Raw genomic sequence first — 21,621 nt, forward strand, 5'->3', positions numbered from 1 at the left:
ATCCAATGGCTGCTTGTTGATGAGTTGCATTGAGCAAATTTGCTGCTTTGTGGTTGGACAAGAGGAAGAAGGTGGCTGTTTGTTTTGCAGATTGCATTTTCAATTAATCAACATTATTGATGTTGCACATTTTAGTTCATTGCAGTTCAGAATGCTTCACCAGTCAGCGGCAAACTAATGAGCCACAAGAAATGTAAACATTTAACATCAAAGCAGTGCATGCAGAGTCTGAGGTAAAGGTTTGAATACATATGCAAAGCTACAAGATTAGCATTCTGGGATAACAATAAAATGGACAATGTTCTAAAACATGCCAATCAAAAGGTGCTCTATAACTGTAGTTGATCCTTTAATAATCCGTATTAGTAGCTGATCACATTAACTTGCTAGTAGTTCTGCCGTGGTCATAGTGGTAAAACTTGTTAGGCCATTTCTGTGTCTCTTGATTGAAACGAAAACCAACATCACAACAAAAGCAGATGAACTTTGTTTAGGCCTTATTTAAGCAACCTTTTTTTTTCAGTGGCGCCCTGGCTAAGAACGGCAGCAGGACAATGAGTTGGACATTACAGACATAGAATGACAACAATATAATCAAGACTATCATCATCAAACTCCGGCCTTCATTAAAACTAATGTTACGTTAATCTAGGCCGTTTTTATGGGCTTACCTAAGGCAGTCTTAAATGCAGTAGAAAGAGCACTCGACGTCAAATGAGTACTTCAAAACGGTTAGGGCTTTTTTTAGTCATGGATTAAAATTGATTTTCTAAAAAGCGGTAGCCATTGGGGTAGGAAAGGGTACAAAATGAGATTGAGTCACTTACCTTTAAATAACAGTGATGGTGAGATAAAGCCAAATAAATGGATGATATTCATTCACTTTACAGTTTATTAGGTACACCTAACCAAAGCTATTGTAGTCCAAATCCCAGTTCAGACCAAAGATTCACAGTGAGATGTGAGCACTACTTGCAATGCGCTGTTCTGAAACCTGCCAGTTTTCACCAATGCAACTAGAGGAGATGGTATGTTATCTCCATAGCAACGACTTTCTCTGCTTTTTTTTCTTTTTGTAGCTAGATATAATTTAATAACTGCCGACGTGTCCGGGGTGTCTCTTGCTTAATGTTCAGCTGGGATTGGCTCCAGCCCCCTCACGACCCTGCATGGATAAGTGGGTATAGATAATAATAGATATGAATGAAGATAGTGAGTTAGTTGCTACAGTTGCATTTCTAGTGTTCATAAAACCGCAAAAAACATTAAAAAAAACAAGAGGGTCATGCAATGCAGTTGTGCAATGTGACAAAGTAAAGTTTGTGTCATACAGACATGGCTGTTCTTCAAACAAACTGATGAAGCGATCCTCTCTTTCTGCCATCCAAAACTCTTCTTTGCTCTGAACTGGGCTTAATCTTAATACAACAGTCCTGTAGTAAATTGTATCTTCATGAAGATTAGCATGTTGTGTTTTTGTTGAAACTCTTTTAAAGAGGTGTTGATTCAACTTCATTTTGGAGGCAGCAATTTGTGGTTCTGTTGAATTATATTGCATCATACTAACAGGTGTCTCTATTATTTTCCCCTCCCCGTTTCTGTCATTGAGGTTAGGCTAAGTACAGAAACACCTCTTAACAAACTGCAGACTCCAAAATGATCAGAAAGTTGAATCAACACCTCTCTGACACATTAACTGAACATCAAAACCTTCATGAAGGGAGGATGATTAGCAGGATGTTTAGATGGCATTAGTGTTAGCTAGGTTTTTGAGAGAATGTGTATGACCTTATTTACACTGGGTGTACCTAATAAACTGGCACTTCCTCTATATTTAAATCACCCAATTAGATACAATCATTACAGAATGAGTCAATGACTGTGGATCAAAAAATTTGCCACAAAAGAGGCATTATTTAGGGTCAGTAGATTGTCTCTGCAAAGAAACAAAGCTAACATTTTATAATAATATTATAGTCAAAAGCAAAAAACTCTTCAAAGCCAGTATCTCGATCCTTCAGCAGAGCCTCAGAGGAAATTTCAGCTGTCCTCCTTCCTTTGCATCCCCCTCCGGGTGAATTGGAAAAAATATTAAGGGGTCAGGCTTCTTTCAGAGTCTTACAGAATCAACATTGGTGCTGCTGCTACCAACATTAAGCTTGGCAGTGGATTAAATGAGGCTTTCTACCAAGGAGAACCAGAAATTACAATTGCCAGGCGAGTCTGGTATCAGTGTTGTGTTAGATAATTGAGTTTCTATGGTAAACACTAATCACAATACATATAGTCCCAGTCAATATCCTCATATTAAGGAACACAAAACGAAGATCATCTTTTCTTAGCTCCATAATGCTCAATTAGAAAATGATAAGATCACGAGAATGTTGGGAAATGTCTGGAGCATGTCAGTGATTTTAGTTGCAACTCACTCTGCCAGGCCAGTACCTTAACCAGACATTAGCAATGCTAGAGCCCTGTTCTTTCACCCCAAGGGAATTATTATTTGTCATTATATAAACATTTTCTTCCTGACAGCGGTTACATGTCAGACATAGCCCTGAAACTAAACATTTGTAGCATCAGTATCAGCATTGATAGGGTTCTCAGTATTTAGTGTTTGCAGCAGATACTGTTACAGATGACATGATAGATACTTTTAAATACCTGCAGTTAGGGGTTTGGCGGTTCCCACACAATCAATGAAAAGCATGATGAAAATGAAGCTTGTTGTGCCATATGATGTATGAGTATTTTAAAATTCAAATTCTTTATTGGAATGACCATATTCGGACACAATATTGCCACAGCAGTGAATACTGACATTGACTTACTGTATATTCAGAACATTGTTAATGAATAAAATACAGCATATCTAACCTTTTTGTTGAAAACGGCACAAATTAGCAAAAATCAGAACAAATATATAGAACATAAAAAACAATAAGAAGAAGCATGCAACAAACAAGTAAATAAAAATATTTCTAAGCAATAACACAAGAAAAATGTTAATATGAATATTTTTTTCTTTTCCATTATTTACTGCTGACACATTCATGAATCACATTTAATAGGTACTCAAATTAGTACCTTGCATTGGCTATTCCACTTAATGAGGTGCTTGGTGGCACTATACTTACTGTATTGATGCACCTCTTAGGAATAAATCCCATTGGATGCTTCCTAATATAAAGTCAATTTAAACATCAGTGAATTGTAAATCAAAATACTGTCAGATATCTGTTCATATGGGGTGCCCCGGTAGCTCACCTGGTAGAGCCAGTACCATCAAGGCCAAGTCCTTACCGGGCGGCCCGAGTTCGATTCCAGCCTGGGGCCGTTTTAATTCACTGACACCAATGCTTGTTTTTTTAATACAGCAGTTTTCCATCACCTTGTGTACCGCTGTCTTTAAAGAAGGAAACTCTTGTCGTGAGTTTGCGTTTGTCTCTGCATCGTTTACATTTCACTGCCCATGTCTTGTCTTTCTTCTGGGGCCAACTATTAACGTTGCTTCTCATTTGACCTCTGACCTTTTTAACCCAGACTGCTTGGACAGCGATGACTCCCCTCCCCCCCTCCCTGCGAGAACCCCTGAGTCCTTCATACTGGCCACAGGTGCGTTCGCATTGGTCAAGATTCACAGGTGTGTTTCCAGTGCTGTGGATTCACTGGGTCACCTCCTGGATACGAGTCTGGTGCGGTTTATGGTGGATGGACCTGCTACAGTGCGTTGTCAGCAGTGGTTGTTTGTTTCAGTCAGTAGCCTCTGATAGCTGAAAAGAGAGGAATATGTTTTTATATTCCTTTTTATCCACTCCTCTTATCTTCTCCTTTACTGTGTATGAACAGGTAGGGCCTCAGTTTCTCTCATCCTCACTTCAATCGAACACATGGAGACACACACAAATTGCAGGCATCAGGCCGGCAGGTAACAGGATGGTCTCTTATATAACTCAGCCGGGCTCGTTGCCTTCTGCTGTTTTTCCTGCGTAGAGCTCTGATATCAGAAGAGGAGAGAGGAGATAAAAATATTCAGCCACATTAGAGCACGTGAGATGAAAAGCAGTTCAGACATTTCTTTTTGTGAGAGGCTTTATCAGTTTTACAGCACTAGGGGGCACCATCGGCAGTATTTCAGTCCTTCAGTGACCAGGATCAGTCAAAAGCTGCCTCCCAATCCACGCAACATACAATACTAACTCACACTGGCAAAATAAAGGATACGCAAAACGGCCAGTATGCATACTACATAAATAAAATAGAATGTGCTGTTGATGGACATTGTTCTCCCACAATGCAATTCACACAGGAAAGTTGAGGCTGTGAGCTTCTAAAGTCGCAACAGTTCAACATTGCATTTATTGCATCATTTCCTGCTAGTATAAAACAGTACAGTAAGATTTCTTGTCTACAAACTTTTAAAAAACAGTATACCAGAAAATTTGTGTATATCGTACACACTGTATATAGTTAGTATTTAGTGTGGAATTGGGACACAGCAGTAGTAGTGAGTGATGTCTTCTGTTGCGAAATGGATGCATATAGACAGGGGAATGTATAAAGCATACAGCAACACGGTAGAAAGTAAAGACAGTGTCTTGAGGCTTTAATGTCATTTCTTAACCTGTCTCCTCATTGTCATCTGCTGTTTATGATCAAAGAAGGATCCTAACTCTCACTTGTGTGCACCGGCTCAGTCTAAATACAGGTGAGCATAAGGCCTTAGTGCACCTTTTGGCCCAAGCGGAGGTTTTTTTCTCCCCCGCTGTGAGGCTGAAGAATGGAGGGAAAGCTTGGTTTAATGGAGGAGACTGAATGCGGAAGTAAAATCGAACGATATTGTGAAGCATAGTGAGTTTGAAAGGAACATGAAAGTGTATGAATGTGTGGGAATGTGAGTCGATTTGTGCTTTAATGTATAATATATATGTCTGAAGATTTTCTTAATTTGCCATCAGTTGTTCTCAAACTCACTCTCTCTGTTGCTCTCTCTGTCAGACCCTCTGGAGGTGACAAGGTCAGCCTCAGCTGACTGGAGCGGTTCATATAAAGGTATAAACAACACACACACAGTGTCCCACGTTCATGCGTGTTCACAGCAGTTAGTAGGCAGAGCAGAGCAGGAACTAGACGGGCAGTGTTTTACAAATTAGCTTGCACACGATAAGACTGACAGCGTTTGTCAAAAGGGCAGCTGTAAGAGCAAGAGAGAAAGATGCCAAAAGAGAGAGAAAAAGGGGAAAAGATAAACCATGTCTATAGAGAGGTGAAATGGAAAACGTGTGTGTGGGCTTATCCCTGTTATGAGCTTTGCGTGATGATGGTTATTGCCAATTTATTGCTTCAGTAGTTAATGGTGCTTGTGTGTGAGTGTGTGTGTGACAGAGACAGAATAATCGGAAAAGGGAATAAATGTTGGAGTTGAATTCTATAAATATTTTTTTTATTAGCTATGAATATAACTCAATAGGAGCATTCATAAAGAAAAAATTAAAGGCTGTGGTTCATTTAAGCTCCTGCTGATAATTACGATCATGCAAGTTTCTTGGCAGACGAAATATTTTATCAGTTGCTGTAAAATTGATTTGTGCACGTGCGGCTAAAGGTGTGATGCAGCTGAAATGAGCTGTCAAAAATAACTGACAGCTGTCAAATATACCGGCAATAAAACAATAATGATAATTATCGCGATATAATTTACCTCAATAACAATGTTATAAATGTTTAATTAATTTGAACTAGTTTGAACGAACGAATTTGAACAAATTAATTTTTCTATCAAGATATTTATTTTGTTGAAGATAAGGGACTGAAAAAAGATTTTACTTAATTTTACTTGTGCATATTTGTTGAAAAAGATTTGATTATAATTGTTTTGAATGCTCTACTGTTTGACATCAAGTGTCTGTCATGTTCTGACCATAAAGAATAGTTTAAAACCACAATTAACCAACTGCTGAAGTTAAATGGTAATAATAAAATAAAAATAATAAGTGTTAGTTTACAATTGAACAAATGTATGCAGTTTAAATGATCACTAAAACTATTATACCACCTCTGATATCCACACAATGCTTCCACTCCATTGATCTGTGTGTGTGTGTGTTTGCCTCTGTTTAGATGTGTCCGAGTGTGTTAAGAAGACTTCTCCAGCTGACCCTGCATCTGCTGGCACTGCAGCAACAGACAGCAAGGCAGACCTGGGTGGGTAAGTCTGCTGTCTTATCTCTTTTACATGTTTTGTCAGTTTACTTTCCTTTTTTTTTTCTTGTCTCGTGACTGGACGCTGTTGTTTGTCATGTTTCCACTAGTCAACCCTCTGAAGGAGGTTGCGTATTATTTGCACATGTAATGATTTTTCTTTGCTGACAAACATGGCCTCTATTAATGTCATCAGGTTTGTTTTTTTTGTGTGGCATTGGAGGCTTAACTTTGGGCTGCATGTGCAGAAAATATGTATTGGTTATGAGACCAGGCAAGCGTTAAAGGCACACGGGCAAGGGAGACTTTTCTGGATGTGTTTTATTTAGTTTAAAGCAAAAACAGAAACCCGGCTAAAACATTTTTTTGCCTCTTCTGTCAGGATTCGGTAACCGCTGCATTCAGCCTAAAGGCCCTCGGGAACCCCCCATGGAGTGGACATGATGGAACGGTCCATCTGCCCCGTCCACCGACAGTGTCCTCCCCTTTTCAGGGGATACTGAGCTCACCTGGCTGGTCCAAAAACCAAGTTGATAGATGCTTCACAAACACACGGCACAATTTTACATAGAAACACCTTCTGTGTAACTCTGTGCCAACACCTTCTCCAGTTTGACTCCTCCTCCTCCTCCTCCTCCTCAGCCCTTCCTTTAAAGTGCCACTGTGCAAAGCAGAAAAACACTTACTGGTCAAGTGGCTTTAGAACAAAGCCCACGTTTTCCTGTCCGGCTTGCTGGTGTTAGAGGTGTTGACTTCTGTAGACGCTGACCTGGGATCACTCTGGTTACTTTCCTGTCAACGGTTAAAGGATAATTCCTGTATTTCCCCCTCCTGTTTCTTGGTGACTTGAGAGATTAAGAAGGGGTCCTTTTTTTTCTCTCTGAGCTGTAGACACATCATGAAAAGGTGTCCATTCTGGGGCTCAATAAAGATGGATTTAGGTGTGACATGTTAAATAAATAAGTGTTCTACTTAAATTAGCAGGAAGAACATTTTCTGTTTTTTTCATCATAAATCAGGAATTATCTTCAATCAGGAAAGCTACTGTGGGAAGCTGATTCCTGAGGTTTAACTGAACCCCCCCGGAAGTGTCTGCTTCCTCCTACTGAATGAACAACAATCTTCAAAGCGAACCTAGATAATCTGTTACCCATGATGTAACCTCTTCTGTTGGGTATGTACAGGTTGCCAGGGTGCGCGTGCGCGCTCCCCCCCCCCCTTCTGTGTGCTGGTGCTACATTACAAAGGACCGGCATAGAAACAGAAGCACTTGAGATGACTTTTAACAACCTTCACCTGATTCTCACCTCCGTTGTGGTTTCCCATAGGGTTCATTCCTGTGTAGACGGCAGTAATGTCTGCTCTTGTGCTTTATATTTCTATGCTGACCTCCCTGTTTACCAGAGTCATATATTGATATAGTTTGGTCATTGCAGTGGTCAGTAGCAGCCATTTTGGCCTCAGACTTTGCTGTTAAAGGAGATGTTCAACGTTTTGGGAAATAATGCTTATTTATTTTTCTTGCCACTCTCATGTCTATGTTGTAAACATGGGGCTGGAGCCATAAGCTGGTTAGCTTAGCATAAAGACTGGAAACAGCTAGCCCCCAATAAGCATTTTCACACAGATTAAACAAATAAAATGTAAAGTGTAAATTGGTGAGTTGAAGAGGTGTGGTTAGGCGGTTGACCTAATTACCTCTGAATAGAGCTGGCTAGCTGTTCCCGTCTAAGCTAACCAGCTTGAAGCTCTGCCTTTACGTTTACCGTATAGACATGAGAGTGGTATCAATCTTCCCATCTAACTCTTTGGGGGGAAAAAAAGCAAAGAAGCATACTTTTCCAAAATGTGAAACCTTTTGTTTTTTAAACATCTGCCAATTCTGTGGCAGTGGATGTTAATAATGTAGACATCTTTGTGTGGCGTGGCATTGTTGAATGCATAGTAAAAAGTGAATAAATTTAGTAATTCAGTGTAATAGGATTTTATTGATTGACTGAATTAAGCAACAGTTGGGCTTATGACCCTCAACCTTATCTGGATTTGTTGCATACGTCTTTGAATCGCGGAACGTTTAACCCAATGAGAGGCGTTCCCTTCTCAAGTTTTTCACAATAAAAAGCAACTATGAGAAATGTATCACCTGTATCAAGCAACTTTTACAGCGCAATTCCCAACTGTGTGCTCAGGAACTCTGCTAATTCCTGTCATGACAGAGATAAAATGACCTCAAAACACACTGGCAATGGCCAAACTCATCAGCTCTGTTACTCTGGCTCTCACTGCTGGGACCATGAGCCTGCCTTAGTCCGCCTCTCAGAAAAGACAAGCCAATCACAGTCCTCCTCAATGTGGCTTCTCTCTTCAGTTCATTTCACCCTCTGTGTATTTGGCTTCTCTTGGTCTTTGCTTTGGACTCACATTTGCTGTTTTATTTATTTTCCCCCCTGCACTGTCCTGTGCTCTCTTCCTGTCGTTGTACCTCTGCGTTTCTGTTCTCATTCTCCTATTTCGGAGCCCCTGAGATGAACAACCATGCAAGTTCTTATTTTAGAAGCCAGTTTACTCACAATAAACCTCAGTTTTTGGAGTAGGAATGTTACACATCACTTAAAACTCTTACGGGACTTGACAGATTAATATAAAGCCGGGTTTCCTAAAACAAAACACCCTTCTCTACAAATAGGACTAGCATGGTTTCTCATCTGACGGCCAAATCCAAAAATCATACTGTACCTGCTTCTGTGTGTGTGAGACAAAGATGCAAGCAGCTAGGGACCCAGGACTACTGTTTTCTCCTTGATTTTGTTCTTTGCTAACTTCTCCTTCATTAGCTACCATAACTATACAGTATATGCATTGTTTTTAAAGATAAAGAACTGTACAGGACAGTTTAGGTATATAATATTTGAGATTTGTTTTGTTATCTCTTTAGATATTCTTATTAACAGAAGATGTAAGAAAGTCAGTGCATGATGATGATGATGATGATGATTCCTCTCCTACACAGCGTTTCCCTTCAAACTGTAAATTATTCCTCTGCCCTTTTCTGTTTTTGCTTCTGGCAAATATTTCAGGGTTTGTTTTATTTTTTATTATGTTGGAAATATATGCTTAAAAAGATTGAACTTTTTTTTTTTTTTTGAACGTTTTGTTTGGTTGGCAGAGGAAAAGCATTGAGCAAGCCCCCTTTCAGATAGCTACACCGGGCTTTGAATAAGATTGTAATAATAATATTAATGATGATAATAATAATGATAATGGTCGTTTTTTTTGTAAATGGTATTTTAAAAGTTATTTTTGTATACGCGGTTGTTTGTTGCGTCACAAGCCCACTGCTCCCTACCCAAACCTCCCCCTCTCTCTTCTCTTTTCACATAATCCCTCAACCTCTGTTATACTTTTTACCCAATTTTTTTATTGTTTACAGATTTTTTTTTCTTTTAAAGTAAAACATGCAGCAGAGATGGATCTCCTGCTCTGGACAAGGAGCCTCCTTAAAACCTCCCCTGCTATTTTTTCTCTGTTTAATCTCCCGCTGTCATTTCTGCCTATTTCATTTTTAAAAGCCCGTCATTTTTAACGCGTCTATGTTGCCAACAGGTCAGTTCTCTTTAACAAAGCATCTCTAACTTGTTGATGGTTCAAAGTAACTAAATGCAAAAAAAAAAAAAGACTAATAGACGTATTGATGAAAAGTCTCATTTCTTTCCCCAATCCTCTTTCTTTCTGCTTATGCAGCACAAACCCACCCACCTACCTGCCCCCTTTCACATGCATACTAGCCTCAATCTCAGAAAAGAGCCCACCTGTGCCTTTAAGTGAGAGCCTGCCCTGCCTGCTTTTCCCCTCTTCTCCATTTGCGGCGTGAGCGATGTGATTCGCTGCTGTTTGCTCACTGCCTACCGTGGGACTCTGATTCAGCCCCCCACCACCCCCCTCTGTGCCTCCCCTCACACATAAACACACACACAAAATGTTTGTATGTTGCAGAAATCAATCAGTAAAAATGAACATTAAGAAAGGACATGCCTCTTTGTTTTTACTTGCATGAGTGTGCAGGTTGTGTTTGACTGTATGAGTGTGTGTCTGTGTGTGTGCATACAGTTAGCTTTTATTTACAATATAGAGCAGTTAATTGGTTGATAAATCACTCTGACTTGTCTCTGAAGCCACAAGTGATAGAGATAATTTAATTGTTTCCTACTGGCTGATAGCACTGCACATATAATCTGATAATGTCAATCACTGTGTGTGTGTGTGTGTGTGCGTGTGTTTTGGGGTGTGTATATATAGAGGGAGGGGGTCACAGCAGGAGATCCTTGCTCACACCTGGAAGATCTGCCGAGACAAATGTATACATACACACACGCTAATATGGGGATTAACTAATCCTCGCAGGTGGTGTAAACACTGTCTTAGACAGAGACCTTGAGAGTTTCACATTTGTATTCGCTTGACATACAGAGACACAGCAGGTAGGAAGACATACTGTGATAATTTGCTCCTGCACACGTGTAGCCAATGCTCATTTCAGATTAATTATACATTACGTTGCAATACTTAATGTGTAACTGTTGCATGAGAGGTGCTTTAGGCATTTCTGTCTGTGGAGTCATGTCAGTCCTCTCTGGTTATATTGAAAATAAAGTATACATATTGATTTACTATATTTGCATTTTTACAGCTCCAGTGAATGCATACAGTGCAGTCACATTCACTGATTGATTATCAGTTTGCTCCAATTGCGGAAATCATACCCACAATAATAACAAAATTTAATTTCAATGTGTTTGGTATCTGTCCACTAAGAAACCTAAATCAGGAGTCAAACTAAGCCATCCACCCCGGACTTCCAGAACTTTGACCCAAAATAGTCCAGCTGCTGTGCTTTAGTGTATGTGATGCAAGCAAGCTCCCACTTCCATTCTGCACTTCTTTTTATTTATTGATTCACAATCCTGTGGAGTCTAATACAGAACTTTTTTTTAAATAGAAGGCATGCAGGGAAATAACTTTGCAAATGAAACACTGAAAATACTTTTTTCCTGTCAGAATGAATTTTTCTAACATGTTTTCAGTTAAGAAAAAGACAAAAACTACACAGCCTACTCTATCAGATAAAAACTTCTTTATACTACTAAATGAATTACAGTTTACTGACGCCACAGCCGCTTTAAATACATACACTGCATCATAAGGAAGGATCTAGGACATTAATTACACAGGCGTCTCACAAGTTTCTAACTTCCTCCCTTTTATTTTACTCCTTGGCCTTTTCTGACTTACAAACCTTTGTTTAACACACTTATTGTGTGTGTGTGTGTGTGTGTGTGTGTGTGTGTGTGTGTGTTTAGGTTACTATCTTAACTGGGTCACCTCAGTTTTCCCATGGAGCAGTTTAACATGTTATGTAATGGCTTATAAATATAGTCGTTCAGTGTATGTGAGCAGTAGCAGCAGGCTGCGCTGCCGTCTGAAGACACTGACAACTGTTTCAGCTTTGGTTTGAAGCCTAGAATTTACACTACAATGTATTCGGCCAGGTTATTTTTATATTGGCCACATACAGTAGAAGCATTTGACTTTCTAAATACACAATTGCACATGCAATTACTTCATGGTGTTCTTCTGGGCTGTTTCAACACACAGAGACATCAGATTTCCACTTCTGGTTTGCATCATGCAATAATCTTGTTTATGGTCTGTCCTAATCAGTGGTGGAAAGAAGCTAATTATATTTACTCAAGTACTGTCCTTAATATACTTTTGAGGCACTTGTACTTCCATTTTACTTCTACTCCACTGTATCTTAGCAGCCAATATTGTACTTTTTACTCCAGTTATTTGAGAACATGAGAAAGTAGTTAAATGTTGTAGATTGAACAAATCATGTTTAGTAAATCACAGTGTAAAAAGCGCCGGAGGATTCATGACACTGTAAAATGACGTGTTCTGTTTGTGAGAGTGATAAATGTAGTTGTGAAGATTTGATGAAAGAGGGCAAGTTTCCCTTTAGGCTGGACACCCTGGAGGAAACACCACCTCTCACCATGTGTGGGTAATATACTTCAAGATCATTTTCAGCCTTGACTTCTTCTGACTGCACAGTTCAGGTGTCAGGTCTCAAATCCAAATGTAAAACTAAGCCTAATAAAACTACATATTTTGAATATGTCTGCTCTATTTTGTAATGGACAGAAACCACTATCAGTGTGGGTGTCTCATGATGCTGCCAATCAGCAATGTTTTAATAAAACTGGCTTACATTTTGATTTATGATGAAGCGGGGAAACTCAAAACATGGGTTTGTCATGTAACTCAAAATCTTTTGGTCTGTATGTCAGAAAACAGTCTGTTTCCAAAGATCCAAGGTGAGGTCTTCAATAATAAATGTATTATCATATATGACAAAGAAATGTATTAAATTTTTAGTTAATTTATTAAACATTTTATGATTGAAGAATGATTTCAACTATTTAAATAGATTATCATAATAGTTGGCAATCATTTTCATCCAATCAGCTGATTAATTGAATCATTTCAGCCCAAGAGTAAACACCTCTACACAGGTGGCTATGATTGATTGACACAATAAGCATTTTCAAAGTCACAACCACAAAAAAAAATTCATGTTGTGAGTTTTGCCTCTTTCACTTTGATAAACATTTTAGGACATGTCTCAGTGATCAAGCAAAAATGCTTCATCCTTCATGTTTATTATTTAATGGGTATTTCTAATACAGAGAGTGTGACATGTATTTTTCACCATTTTATGACATTTTGTAGACATAAAAATGGATCAATTAATCAAAATAATAATCGACAAAATATTTGATAATGAAAATAATATATAGTTGCTGTGCAAATTAAGGCAGAGTCTGTGCTGGATTAGATTAATGAGTGATTAATGAACGACCCAATACTGTCAACCACAACAGTACATACAGCAGCTAAGCCCCGCCTCTAGTTTTTCCCTCTCTACCTGTCAGTCAAGCCTTAATCCCTCCCTGCCTGCCTGTCAGTCAAACGCGTGCCCCGCCCCTTCACTGCCTGCCCGCACGTCGAGCAAAAAAAAAAAAAAACAGCAACGGCGGCCGTTGGGGAAAGAGAGTAAATAGAGAGAGAGGCTTCAAGATGGCTGACTCGCTGGGCTCCGTTTACCTCACCGGAGATGCTGCTGCTGCTACTGCGGCAGCCCCGGCGGTCGCCTCCGTCAAAAGCCCGCTCGTCAAGCCGAGCGAGGCGAAGGGAGCCCCCGAACACCGCTCTCAGTCTTCCCGGGAATTCAACCCGCCGCCGCCCAAGAAGGTCCGAGTCGAAGAGAGGAGCGTTAAACCTAAGAAACTCAGCAGGGACGGAGGAGTGGGAGGCAACGGTAGCGGCAAAGAGAAACTCCAGCCGCTCACGAAGCAGCAGAGTTCTGGCAGCGGTAGTGCGGGTTTGTGGAGCTTCACCCCGGTTAAGACGAGCGGCAACAACCCTCCGGTGCCTGCTACCGGTGGATCCCAGCCACCGACAAACACACACAAAGTCTTCAAACAGAGCGATTTCTTCCTCCACAAAGCGCCTTCATCCTCCAAACCCAAGAAACCGAATAAAGATAAACAGCGGGAGAAAGAGAGTGAGAAGGGGAAAGGAGGCGGAGAAGAGAAAAAGAAACGTAAACTGTTGGTGACCTCCGGACCCGGGAGTAATGTTAATAACAACAACAACGACATCAGCAGATTTAATAACACTTCTGCAGTGAAGAGGGAAAATGGGGAGGTCATGTTGCCACCCAAAGGTAGGCCATCATAGGGTATTTTCTTTCGAGACATTTTACTTGAAGCGAATTCCTAAAGTTTGAGTTGTGTTTATTATAAGTATCCTAGAGTTAGGTCCTTTTATATTTACTTGGCTCATCGTGGACTCAGCCAGTTGGGATATGAACATGTGGCCCGGAGTGTGCAGTTGTCTCCCTCCTAATTTGTCTGGACAGTCCCGTTTTCGGACTAGCTACTCAAAAAGGCGTTCCTTAACGTTATATAGGGACCCGCAGACTACTATTATTTATAATTGCACGTTATAGTCGAGATTTACATCGAGTTTAGAGGCTCTCAAGCCCAGCTCAGTCGATGTTTCTACGGGATATGGCTGCTGCTTTCGCCGCTTGTTCACCCGCTCGTGAACCCTCTAGCTCCACAACAGCGTTCTAGGGCAGTTAGTCGCGCGACCTGGTTGTTACGTTGTAACCGGCTGCTCTCCTGATTCTGCGGAACTGTTACGTATTTACGTCGTGTTGAGAAAACATAACCTGTTATATTCACTTACGTTTAATAGAAATGTAGTAGATCCGGACTAAGATGTTATGAACGGCATAAACAAAGCTAAAATCTCTCTCTTTTATTTTCTTTGGAGCGGTGAATGTATTAAAACTACACGCTGCTGTCATAACAATATGACAGCCGCCCGCCATTATAGGGTAAGTGTTGTTTTGGTAGAGCACCACGCCCCCCTCTGTAACCTCAGGCTGTATGGGAAACAGACACAGAGCTCTACAGCTTATTACTCAATGTTCTACAGTTCATTCCACCACACTCTCTGTGAACTTGTTTTGCCATTAAAACCTTTATTCTTTTAATATATATATGCTTAATCTGTTATTGATTAATTGTTTGGCCTAAAAAATAAGGTTAATCAGTGTTTCCCAAAGCACAAGATGACATCCTCAAATGTCTTGTTTTGTCCACAACCCAACGATTTTCAGTTTTCTGTCACAGACAACTAGAGAAACCAGAAAATATTCACATTTAAGAAGCTGAAATCGGATAATTTTTAAAACTTTTTTTCTTCAAAAAATTACTCAAAACGATTAATCAATTTTAAAATAGTAGCAATTAATTTAATAGTCAACAACTAATCGATTAATCTTTGCAGCTGTCATTAGAATAAAGCAACACTATATATGTCCAACATACATGTAGCTCAATATTATAATGCTGTTCCATTATATACGTAATTGACATCAGGCCATTGATAAAAGTATGTCATATTATTTTATAAGACAGGTTAATTTTATCCTTTCACAATGCAGTAGCCACTAATTTATGTTTTGTCATGTCTCATTATTGGACCTTTTTTTGGCTTTTGATTTGTGTGTCGTCACACCAAAGCAGTGTCTCAAAATCTCTGCATGTGTGCATTTGCGTGTAAATATTATTTGAGCGTGTGTGTATGTGTGAGTGTTTAGACTTTAGCGGGAGTACAGAGTGGACACATGCCTGTGTGTGTGTGTGTGTGTGTGTGTGTGTGAGAGTGCATGATGTCACCCTTTTCCAGTTGGGTAGTTTAAGAGGTCATGACACGCTCTGAACGGCCACTGCAGTCCGTGACAACACCAGTGAACGAGACGTGTTGTTTGCCTGTAGCCCTAACACAGTCTTATAAACAGGCTGTGTTGGGCGTGCTTGCATGCTTTATAGGCTACATTTTTATTGAGCAATCATAAGATTAAAAGTCAGTTAGTGTAGTTTTATTGCTGAGGTACATTTTGATTTGTATATTATGTTCATTCAACTGTTAATGCTGTATGTACACTCCTCCTGTGCAATAAATAATAGTGCTGAGGTGCTCTTGAGCAAAGCACTGAAACTCTAATTGATGTAGTGAGCTGTTCAATGGCCAGCAGTATGAGACTGTAGTTATTTTTAGGAGCTTCAAATTTGAAGATTGGGAAGTATATGAATGTGGAGCAGAGTGTTGCTGGAAATCGCACATTAATCCTCTGCATAATGTTTCAAGGATTAAACTGCTCCGGGCTGAGCTGCACCTTCCTCTAAGAACTGGTAACAGTGTGTCAGTCTGCCGACTCTGTGACACAGCTGCAGTCGACACGGTCTTAAGATGGCACTGAAGAAAACCACAATTTAAATTTGTGTTTTTTTAATACATGTTTGGCCCAGTGGTTAGACAGACTGCTGTTCAACAGGAGCACACGAGTTTTGTGCCCGGTTCTGGAAAGAGTCCTTGAGCTGGAGAGCAAGTACTGGCAGCTTTGGGAGCGCCGTTCTGAAGCCGATTGTGCTCCAACCTGGTTGGAAGGGAGTAGCAGTAATATTATTAGTGGTTTGCTGTTGGAGCAGAGGCTGAAGGCCAGGGAGCAGTGACTCCTGGTTACATTTGGTATTGAAATAAGAGACTTGATTCTGACAAAGCGCGGTGAAGAAGTGGGCCAGGATAAGGACCCATTATTGTATTAGTGTGAAAGAAGTTGTTGTTTAACTCAAAGGTCACAGGCAGGTTTAATCCTCAGCAAGACCAGTATACAGCTGTGTGGCCTGTTGTTGACACCCAGGGTATTTGCATGCAGTCTGATATTATAATTCTAATCAAATGCAGTTCTCCTAAAGGTTATCCTACTCACATTTATTTTTTAGTCAGATAAATCAGAACTGAATAAGTCATGAAGGTACTTTACAACTTTATCAAGTTGTACATCAGTGGGCCAAATGAAATCCATCTATTTTCTAATTACTAGCTAGCCTATAAGTCATGTAAACCTGTGTTACTTGGGAAGTGGGATGGTTGTGAACCATGTAAATTTCTGACTTTGCAGTAAGTAGTTTTTTTTGTGTGCATGTAAATGCACCATGCTGACAGAATCCCTGACTATATCTGGGGTTGCTCATCTGTGTACAGCGAAGGGGGGGAGAAAATTAAGCTTAGCTGCAATCAGCACACAATGAAGTTACTGTGGGCAGGGCCATTTGTTCATTCCCAAAAATTACAAGACACTTAACTCTGCAGTAGCAATTCATTAGAATGACAAAAACTATGTGAACCTTATTGCTAAATTACTGTGAAATCAGCTTGAATGGTGAAGCATGGATTTGCCACACCAGCGGGGGTGGACTGACCATCTGGAGTAGCAGGATTTTCCTGGTGGGCAGGTTTACATGTAGTTTTATAGTGAGTCCAACAACACCGATCAAAAAAAATCTCAAATTATTTTGTACCTTGGTCGCCTGGCTGGGCAGCTCCATCTTCCCTCCCCTATCAGCCTCAGGTTAATGTCAACTGAGCTGCTGATGGCAGACTGATAGTAGAAGTGATATAGTATATCTCACATGTTTTGAATGTAACTGTTTTCACCCTACAGACTTAAATATTATGCACACGCACATTGTTGACCTGGAAGGCTTTTACCTGTTTCCTTTTATCCCAGTTTGCCACAGTGAGTCACTTTTGTTCACGTGGGACTGCTCTTGTTCACAGTGGTGAGCTCTCACTATGTCTAATCTTTGAAGCCTCCACATTCCTCCACAAAGCATCAGGAAACCGAATTTGCATAATTCTGTTTGTTAATTAGATTCACAACAAACTTCAAGGGAAAGATGTTCAGAGATCGAAAGAAACAGTTTGCCGGTCAAAAAATCGGGTACTCAGAACGTTAAATTGAAGTCATGTAAATAAAATAAAATTACAACATTAATGTTTGTCAGTTAAATAGAATTCTTTCATTTATTTTGTTTTCATCCTGTTCAGCGTCACAGAGAGGGGCTGGACAGGTCGCCCGTCTTTGCTAACACAGATTCAAACCTGGCTGGACTACAGGCTACATTCACATTACTATGTTTTCATTTTAAAACACAGCACTTTTGCTACATTTACCTCATACTAAAACGCAGAATCCGACCACCTAAAACGGGAAAGTTTGAAAATGCTTCTGACTCCGTTTTTGTTTTGAAACCGGGGTAATGTATTAGTACACACAGGTGAAAACGGAGGACTTTGAAAATGATGATGCAGACACTCACATTTGGCTTCCTGATTGGGTCCTATCAGTCATGGCCTATCCTTCCCTGATTTGTCAGGCACCCATCACATGACCCCTCTCTGGAAGAAAACTACAACATCAGCCTGGATTTCCAGGAGTGACCGCAACATGGATAACGAATAGGGTTGGGCCAATAGACGATGCCATCGTCTATACAGCAGTTGGTGCTGGTGTGACACCAGCCTGCCTCTGGCCTTCAGTCTTTCAAAGTCTTTTCTCTTCTGTGATCATCCAAACAGCAAAAACCACCTGCTGGGTTCCCCTTCAAAAGCGGCTGCTGTGAGAAAGTCAGAAAAAAAACAAGAAAAAAAAAAAAAAAGGTTTCAGTTTCATGGTTCACATTAATGGCTGATTCATTTACGCCTCTAGTTTTGTACTGTGCTGCCCGAACAAAATCAACATTGTTTGACATTTAGTTACTCAGTTTGAACTTTTGACCCTGTATCCAATGGGATGGTCTCTTCTTTGTTATCAGTATGCCCTCCAGTGTATTTAAAGCCAGGTCAGCCACTTGGGTTCATTCATCAGTTCATGAATGTTACCACTCCGGCATGGTCTGACATGTTTTTATAAATCTGGCAGTTGAACTGAATGAGCTCTCCTTTCTAAGGCAGTATCCTGTGGACCTAAATTGATGTTTTGAAACGTGCTGTTTTTCCTTCCACCAGGAAGCTCACGGTGTCTGGTAAATTCTGCAGCAGAGTTCTTAAAATGGTTTATTAACATTCTTGGCATTTCTACTGTTAACCACACTGTATGTGGGGGCATGACTACCTGCATGTTAAGTGAGAAAACCGACCCATTAAGCCTCAAAATGCCACAGTATTTATTTAAACACAATCATTAAAAAGAGTGTATCGATGTACCTCTCCTACCGCTCCTTTAAGCCTTTTTACTTTCAAAGCATTTTCTCCTTTGATCCCGCAAACAGCGAGTCCAACCCCACTGCGTTCACTTTCCCACTCCCCACGTCCACAGGAGAGAGAACAGCCTGAAAACACTGCTTCCTTTTTTAAAGACGGATCTGACTGAGTTCAAAGAGGGGAAAAAAGTTATTTGGGAAGGAAAAGAAAGAATCAGCAAAAGAACTAGTGCGGAAAAAATAAGGGAGTTTTTTTTCTTTAATGGGAAATTAATGGGAATGAAGAATCAAAGTAGGAGGGGTATAAAAGATTTGATTAAAATTATAAAAGTAATTTTATGAAAGGGGAAATTTTCTTAGCTCGGCTGGAGGTGAGAGGTGTTGATTTACATCCGTCCACACTTAGACATGCCTTGCCTTTAGAAAGCACTCCCAAAAACTGAAGAGGTGTGCGTGATGGTATATTTACATTTTAAACTGATGCTCTCATCCACAGCGAGTGCACTCCAATTTCTCGAGCCCTCAACACTCAATATTCCCTCAACACTCAAATGATTCTGTGTGACGGAGAAGCGCTGACAGAGAAAATAAAACGAGTCAAAAAGCAGTGGGAGGATTTTAGAATATTGAAACTAGAAGAGGCAGAACATTGAGACAGGGATTGGTTTTGGGGTAAAGCAATGCGCAGGATATCCTGATGAGTTTATGAAGTGAAGTTGCGGAGTGACGGCTGCGGTCTTGAAGGGAACTGGAAGGTAATTACAGTGCCGAGGAAACATGAGAGATAAGAGTAGAGGCTCGGTAGAGCAGGGAAGGAGAAGCCAAACATTTTCGTAGGAAGAAGACCGACAAGATTAAGGAAAATTTAAGGGTGATGGCCAAGATGAAGAGTGCAGTAAGGTGTTTCTACCACCGAGACCTGAAACCTTCCCTTCTCTGCTTCCACAGAGCACTCTACCAAGGACAAGGCGAAAGAGAGAGACCAGGAGGAGAGGGAGAAGAAGAAGGTGAAAGACAGAGAGAAAGAGAAGGAGAAGAAGAAGCACAAAGTGATCAACGAGATCAAGAGGGAGAACGGTGAAGTCAAGCAGCCCATTAAAGGTTGGTGGAAACACACATGCACGCAAACAAATTGATTTATGTCAGGCTGAAAGTTTAAAAAATATATATATTTATGGTGATGTCTTCAAATTGCTTTTTTTGTCCAACCAAAAGTCCAAAACCAAAAAGTATTCCATTTACAAAGATACTTAAAAAGTTGATAGAATTTCTGTCATGTGATAACAGGTGAGAGTTGGTGTAGGCCTCAGAAGGTATTACAAATGTATTTATTTACAAAAATACATAATATTTCTCTTTCCTGCCATAAGCATCAATAGTGGTCATAAAATAATTTTGTGGGCTGTTGACAGTGGATTATTTGTGCAGGAGGCTGTTCAGTCCTTTTATTTGTGGCGTTTCCATCAGATCTATAGCAAGCCCTGTCACTACTGTTACCTAACAGTAGTTTCATAATGGGCAAATGTCAGTTTTAGCTTAATTTAAATGAATTAATCATTTTTAATTGGTTAATCCATCAATTCATTTTATGCCACTCATCTGGATCCAGGTCGCATCAACTGAATTAATTATATACTGCTTGGAAGTACTACACATGTGATATAATAAATCATTTTAGGCTATCCCTAGTGGTTTTCTATCATACTTCCATATTTTTGTGTTATGTTCGTGAAACAAGAAGAAACCCTGGTATATACAATATAAATAGGTATTTAAAAACGATTGTTCGCATTAAACATTTACTTGATATTTGCAAGACATGTTGTGATATGATATTGTTAACATTGTCTTGATATGACAATCCTCTTCAGTAGATTGTCTTTTTTAATGGGGTTTTTTTTTTTTTTATTTCTAAATGTGTGAGCAGAAAGAATGTGAAAAATGTGTTGGTGTGAGAGCGAGGACAAAATCACGTGTTACTATGTTCTTGTTCTGTCACTTCTGTCACTTTCCATGGTATGTACAGTGCCTTGCGAAAGTATTCGGCCCCCTTGAACTTTGACCTTTTGCCACATTTTAGGCTTCAAACAAAGATATAAAACTGTAATTTTTTGTGAAGAACCAACAACAAGTGGGACGAAATTTATTGGATATTTCAAACTTTTTTAACAAATAAAAAACTGAAAAATTGGGCGTGCAAAATTATTCAGCCCCCTTAAGTTAATACCTTTTGCTGCGATTACAGCTGTAAGTCGCTTGGGGTACGTCTATATCAGTTTTGCACATCGAGAGACTGAAATTTTTGCCCATTCCTCCTTGCAAAACAGCTCGAGCTCAGTGAGGTTGGATGGAGAGCGTTTGTGAACAGCAGTTTTCAGTTCTTTCCACAGATTCTCGATTGGATTCAGGTCTGGACTTTGACTTGGCCATTCTAACACCTGGATATGTTTATTTGTGAACCATTCCAGTGTAGATTTTGCTTTATGTTTTGGATCATTGTCTTGTTGGAAGACAAATCTCCGTCCCAGTCTCAGGTCTTTTGCAGACTCCATCAGGTTTTCTTCCAGAATGGTCCTGTATTTGGCTCCATCCATCTTCCCATCAATTTTAACCATCTTCCCTGTCCCTGCTGAAGAAAAGCAGGCCCAAACCATGATGCTGCCACCACCATGTTTGACAGTGGGGATGGTGTGTTCAGGGTGATGAGCTGTGTTGCCTTTACGCCAAACATAACATTTTG

At 40.0% G+C, this 21,621-nt stretch overlaps 1 protein-coding gene across 1 annotated transcript in view; it reads left to right on the forward strand.

Moving 5' to 3' along the window:
- The window catches only part of LOC123985146, an 87,495-nt gene that overhangs the window by 38,547 nt on the left and 27,327 nt on the right, over window positions 1-21,621 (forward strand). Inside the window, exons 15-18 of the mRNA XM_046072547.1 lie at window positions 3,544-3,615; window positions 4,999-5,052; window positions 6,121-6,204; window positions 19,830-19,982. Of these exons, the coding sequence (XP_045928503.1) occupies window positions 3,544-3,615; window positions 4,999-5,052; window positions 6,121-6,204; window positions 19,830-19,982 (363 nt within the window). The remainder of the gene's footprint in view (window positions 1-3,543; window positions 3,616-4,998; window positions 5,053-6,120; window positions 6,205-19,829; window positions 19,983-21,621) is intronic.

The sequence above is a fragment of the Micropterus dolomieu genome, linkage group LG16 (assembly GCF_021292245.1).
Source record: "Micropterus dolomieu isolate WLL.071019.BEF.003 ecotype Adirondacks linkage group LG16, ASM2129224v1, whole genome shotgun sequence".
Classification (NCBI taxonomy): Eukaryota; Metazoa; Chordata; class Actinopteri; order Centrarchiformes; family Centrarchidae; genus Micropterus; species Micropterus dolomieu.